At 56.9% G+C, this 6,091-nt stretch overlaps 1 protein-coding gene across 1 annotated transcript; it reads left to right on the top strand.

The window, feature by feature from the left end:
• Positions 1–1,093: 1,093 nt before the first annotated feature.
• LOC130143913 (vasotocin-neurophysin VT) lies at positions 1,094–6,091 on the top strand. The gene is made up of 3 exons (XM_056326867.1): positions 1,094–4,490; positions 5,031–5,232; positions 5,879–6,091. Exons 1-3 carry the CDS (start codon positions 4,302–4,304, stop codon positions 6,046–6,048), a joined length of 561 nt encoding a protein of 186 aa, XP_056182842.1. The 5' UTR covers positions 1,094–4,301; the 3' UTR covers positions 6,049–6,091.

Below are 6,091 nucleotides of genomic sequence, written 5' to 3'. Positions count from 1 at the left end.
TTGCTGACGCAGGGGGGGGAAGGGATGAATTTCCCTCCGTGCCCACCTCCCATTGCTCAGGGATGGAGCTTGTCCCCCCAGCTGGGCGTGAGCCCTCCTGATCACTCCCCTTGCAAACAAGCACCGAAACCCCTGTGGGCAGCAGAGACCCTCTCTGCACCCCAAGAAGATGGGCTTGGTGGTGGGTGACACATAGCCAGGACTTGCCATGGTGTCTTCTACCAGGAACCACTGCAGTTCCCCTAAAGCTCCTTTGCAGAACAAGCAGGTGCCACCAGCAAGTTCCTTTCTCAGCACAGAGCCTGTCTTCTCTTCAGGAGGTGGGGTTGGCCTTTGGCTGAAGGCCTTAGCAATTTCCTCTAATGTTCTTCTCCAACTGCTTTTAGGAGGCCAAATCCATCCCTCGCTGGCCAGTGACCTCCTGATGTGACGTCTGCATCCCAGCAGGCTGGATTTGGACGGACAAGAGGCAAAGGCAGCACCCCAGCAAATCTTGACATTGGCTGCGCTTCCTTTTCTAAACGAGCATCAAAGCTATTTTTCCATCATGTCACCAAGGCAGAGGAGCATCTTTAACCATGACACTAAAAAAGAAGGTGCTGTGCTCAGCCAGGAGGTGCAGGATTGCTCCTTCCCTGTCAGCCTCCAGCCATTAGCCCACCGACTGGGTGAAACGCTTGTGACAGGCTTGCTCTGTGTGAAGCGCCAGGCAGACGGCCCATCTGGGGGCATGAGCTCACCCAGCCAGGAGAGGGGAGCGCTCCATGGCCAGCCTGACCTGCTTCGAGTCCCCAGCACATCAGCAATGTGTTCAAGAAATTTCTTCTCCACTGCATCCCCCTCCAGCCACAGCAAAGGCAGGGAAATGCACAAAGCAGGGAAAATCTTCCCATTTTCAATGCGGTACCCAATGTCCTCTAATTTATTCTGATTAAATTTTGACCTTGGTGGGCTATGGCAGGGCACCACGACCTCCCTCCTCTCTCCTGCCTCCAGAGGGGCTCTCAAAAACCTCAATAGAAGCTTCAAGGGTAACGAAGCTCCTGCTGCTAACAGAGGGGGCGGGGGTGGGGGTGGGGGGATATACTTGCGGTTTGTCCTGACCATGTGCAAGGATGTGATGGCACGAGGACTGGAAAAATTATCAACATGTCCATGTAGTGAAGGTGCTTTAAAGCTGTGGGTGTAGCCAGAGGGTGTTTTACAGGTGAAGCAGCACAGGAGCGTTGTGGTTCACTGCCGGACACCCCATTTCCCATCATCCCAGTTATTCCCTGATGTGAAAAGAGGTTGGGAAGGGCACAAGCAGTAAAGCCTCGTGGCTGAGCCTCTCTGGCAGCCCCCAGCCCCTTTGCTGAGGGCTAGGCAGAGCCAGGGCTGTATTTTGGCTGAGCAGGAGAGCTGGGGGGTGAGTTTGAGGGTGCTGCCCACTCCCCATGCCTTGGCAGGCCTTTGGGGCTTTCCTTCGCGAGCCGAGGCGAGGTGGGTTATACATAGCAGGCAGCTAACGCTGCCGATTAATGCCATGGCACCTGCCTCGCCCGCCTCGCATGTCGTTAAGGAGATCAGCACTAATGAAGGGGGCTCCTCTGGGGGCCGGGGAAGAGCCTGGGGAAGAGCAGGGACGTGGCAGAGCAAATCTGGTGCCAGGGATGCAGAAAAGGGACCCCTGTGGCTGATAGCAGGAGATCTAGGGCATGACTTTGAGGAGCCCCAAGACATCAGTTAGGGGCTGGGTGTGGGTTGGGGGCCCCAGCATCACCCTGCGGCCATGGCCGGGTACCAGTGAGCATCACTGCCCAGCAAGGATGCTCCCAGCTGGATCTGCCCAGCCTCATGAAAGCCCATCATCCTGAGATCACTTCTCCTATGACTCACCCCAGGTGACCCCAATATCTTCATCCCCAAAACCTCCTTTTTTATGTTTTCTACACAGTTTTTTTGCCTCCCCCTGCTTCCCCCTTCTCACCTCATCCTCCCTTTGATTCCTGTAAGTGATTCTGTGTTGTGGCTGCGGAGCCTTTGCAACTTGGAAAAAACATTTTATTTAACCTTCCTTCACTTTAAAGAGCATAATTACATTTTAATCTCATATTCTGGCGTTATCATTCCAGACACAGAGTCATTTGAATGCAGATCATTCCTAGCTAATGTAATTTTACGATACAGTAATGAAGAGATGGAGCATGAGCATGTAACACCCAATTTAGAGCTGACATTTGGGTTTCTTTTAAAGAAAAGTTTTCCCAGCCGAGGGCTTTTGCGTCCTCCTCGGTCCTGCAACGCAAGTGGGTTTCAGCTCCCGCTGTGAAGGGATGGATTTGGACGGGGAAACGTGGCCAGTGCTAATAATATTGGTCATTAAAGCTGCCCACAGCGGCTCCACGTGGGTGATTCAGCATCTCTGGTGATGGGCACAAGGCAAATTTGGGAACTCAACGCTCCCTTGGTCCCAGGGAGACCTGGCTCAGGGGCTGTGGTTACCTTCATCCCTCTTAGCGGGGAATTACCCTCATTTTACCTATCAAAAATCCCAGGAGTCCCCCAAAACCCAGGACCATCACCTCTGAGGTTGACACACACCTCCAAAATCACAGGGCAGGAGACAGAAGCAGGCTGGGACCCCCAACACTGCAGGCGTCACCCCAAAATAGATGCTTTCCCTTACCTCTGCATGCCTCAGTTTCCCTTGGGTGGTGAAGTGATGCTCTGGGGTTCATCCCGCTCCCACATCCCTTGCTGGTGCCTACAAAACCTCACATGGTGCTCACTTTGCTTTTCAAAGCATTTTGATTTTGCCAGGGTGGATTGCTCAGGTTCCTTTGGGATGCTCAAGCAGAGCAGCAGCCCCTTCAGTGCCCCAGCTATCACCGTCCCACCTCGTGCCAACTGGGACTGAGCCAGGCCTGGTGGCTGATCTGGCAGAAAAGGGATGCTAACGAGGGTGAGAAAATGAGGGATGCTAACAAGGGTGGGGAAAAGCCATGCTCCAGCTACCTGAAGGGATCCCCAGTCTGATTCTTATGGGTCTCTGCTTCAGTTCCCTACCTTTGATGAAGATGAGTTCAGGGTGGGCTGAAGGGTAGAAAACCACCCCAGGGGCTGGACCATGGCTGGCAGCAACCACCCCATTGCACACCCTGTCCCCCGCAGCACCCCAGAACAGCCCCTCCTCATCACCATGAGCCAAGCCCAGAATTTGGGCTGTGGGGGATGCTTGTTAGGCACCTGATTCCCATCTGCATATTAATTTCACATTGCTGAGGTCACCCTTGGTGTTGCTGGAAGGAGGATCTGTGACCAGCATGAATACTCATGGCTGGATGGTGCAGGGCAGGAGGGGTTTGTTGCTGCCGTTTGCCCCATACCAATGTTTCCAACAGCCCATCGGTAACACAAACGTGCTGGGTCTCGGCACGGCTGGGACCTGCTGGTTGCCAACAGGAGGGCTGATGCCAGCCCCAAAGGTGTCTTTTTCATCTCTCCCATTGCTGATGGTTTCTCTGCCTTCTTGTTTTGTGGAGAAAAAGGGGCGGGTGAGTCGTGGGTGGCAATGGTCCGTCCCTTTGGGCCTGGGTTGTGGCAGGGTCCTGCTCTACACCCCACAGCTCTGTGGTCCAGCGCTGCAGCTAAGCCCCTTTAGTTTAGGTGCAGCTTTGTGCAGCCCAGAATTCTTCCCCTGCCCTGACCCCATCACTCCTCTCCCACATCCCCTCCCAAGCTGGCATTCCTCCCCGAAGCTGCATCTTCTGAATGAGCATCCCTGCCCAAATCAGCATCGCTCCCAGACCAGCGTCTTCTGAATGAGCATCCCTGCCCAAATCAGCATCGCTCCCAGACCAGCGTCTTCTGAATGAGCATCCCTGCCCAAATCAGCATCGCTCCCAGACCAGCATCCCCCTGAAACCAGCACCCCTCCCAAAATCCACATCGCTCTCAAACAAACAACCCTCCCAAAACAGCATCCTCCAAAGCAACAACCCTCCCCAAACCAGCATCTTCTGAAGGAGCCCCCCTCCCCAGACCTGCATCCCTCCCCACGAGCTCCCTGGGGTGGCCTGTGCCCCTTGGAGCAGTCCCGGCTCTGGGCAGAGGGGTGAGATTCACCAGCCCTAAGCACTGCCACTTGCGCTCCTGCACTGAATCATCTCAATTACAGATTTGCTTGGATGTGATTTGGGGAAAAAAAAAACAACCCACACACACAACAAAAAAACAACCCAGCCCTCTCCTTCCTCCTCCTCCTCCCCTGGGAAGGGGTGACAGCAGCATAAATAGCAGCTTGCGCAGCACGGGGCCAGATGCAAAGCGAGCGGCAGGGCGGCCGGCTTCCCCTGGCACGCGTGGCACAGCTGCGGGCACCCTCCACCATGGCAGAGCCTTCGCTGCCCCTCTCCTTCCTCTGCCTCCTCGCCTTGTCCTCTGCCTGCTACATCCAGAACTGCCCCCGGGGCGGCAAGCGGGCGCTGGCTGACACAGCCCTCCGACAGGTAGGGGACAGCATGGGGGCTTGGGGGGAGATGGGAGGGGGCTTTCTGGGGGGACATAGCTGCTCCGTGGGGTGCAGAGGCTTCCCATCACCTGCTGGAACACCCAGCTGTGTACGCTCCCTCGGGCAGTGCAGTGCACCCGTTTTTTGGGGAGGGCTAGGGGACATGCCCAAGGGCACACGGTGGGGCGCTGGCAGAGGAATGAGCACCCCAAAAATGCTGTTGTTGCCTCAAGCAATGAATCAAGCTTGGACACAGCAGAGCATCCCTGCTGGAGGGGAGCAGGGGGGACAGGACATGCCCATGGAGCAGGGACAGGGAGGACATGGGGGGCAGCGGGGAGCCCCCAGAGTGGGGCCAGTGTCACAGCACGAGGCCACGCTGCTGGTGGCAGGGGCGAGTTAGTCACACCATGCCAGCGTGACACCTCCAAGGGCTGGCAAAGGTGGAGGAAAGCTTTTCTAATGCAAGAGGGTGCAGGAAGGGTGTAGCCCCCCCTTTTTAGGGTGTATGGGGGACTCAAGCAGCTCCTTCTCCCAGTGCATGCCCTGCGGCCCCGGGAACAGAGGCAACTGCTTTGGCCCTGGCATCTGCTGTGGTGCAGAGCTTGGCTGCTACCTGGGCACGGCAGAGACCCAGCGCTGCGCCGAGGAAGACTACCTGCCTTCACCCTGCCAGGCTGGCGGCCAGCCCTGCGGCTCCGGCGGCCGCTGCGCTGCGCCCGGCATCTGCTGCACTGCCGGTAATGGGGGGTGTTGGGGCGAGGGGGATGGGGGCGCAGAGAGAGGAGTTTTGGGTGTCTTGGAACCATGACGGGGATCACAATGGCACGGGGCAGTCCTCCAGTTGGCCCTCACCTTACAATGGGGAAACTGAGGCACGGAGTGGCAGCAGTGTTGTCTCCGTTTTGAAATAATTTGGGGATAGTTGGATTCAGAGTAGATATAAGGAAGAAATTTGTTATGATGAGGGTGGTGAGACACTGGCACAGGCTGCCCAGAGAGGTGGCAGATGCCCCATCCCTGGAAACATCCAAGGCCAGGCTGGACGGGGCTCTGAGCAACCTGATCTGGTTGCAGATGTCCCTGCCCCTGGCAGGGGGGTGGACTAGATGGCCTTTAAAGGTGGCTTCCAGCCCAAGCTATCCTGATTCTGTGGTAAGGTTTGGGCTCAGAGCTCCTTCCCAAGACACTGCCATGAGGTGTTTCCCAGCCAGGCACACGCAGCCTCCCCGACGTGCCAGCCCAAGCCCAGCCAGCCCCGACTCCCTGTCCAGGAGGGACAAAGCTGCAGCACGAGCTGTGCTGGCCCCAACCCCTTCCCTACCTGAAAATAAACCACTCGTGGTCCTAACCTGTCCCGTCACGACATCTTGCTTTCTGTTGAAGAAACCTGTGCAATGGATGGCAGCTGCCTGGACGAAGGCAGCGACGGGGCTCAGGAGGCGGCGGAGAAGAACCTGACGGTGCTGGATGGCTCGGCCGGGGATCTGCTCCTCAAGCTCATGCACTTGGCGAACCGGCAGCAGCAGCAGCAGGGCAAGCATCCCCTCCTCTGAGCCAGGGCACCGGGCATCCCCTGCCCCCACACCGATCCTCCCA

Source organism: Falco biarmicus, chromosome 1 (assembly GCF_023638135.1).
Source record: "Falco biarmicus isolate bFalBia1 chromosome 1, bFalBia1.pri, whole genome shotgun sequence".
Taxonomy (NCBI): domain Eukaryota; kingdom Metazoa; phylum Chordata; class Aves; order Falconiformes; family Falconidae; genus Falco; species Falco biarmicus.
This window is presented reverse-complemented; position numbering and strand designations above follow the sequence as displayed.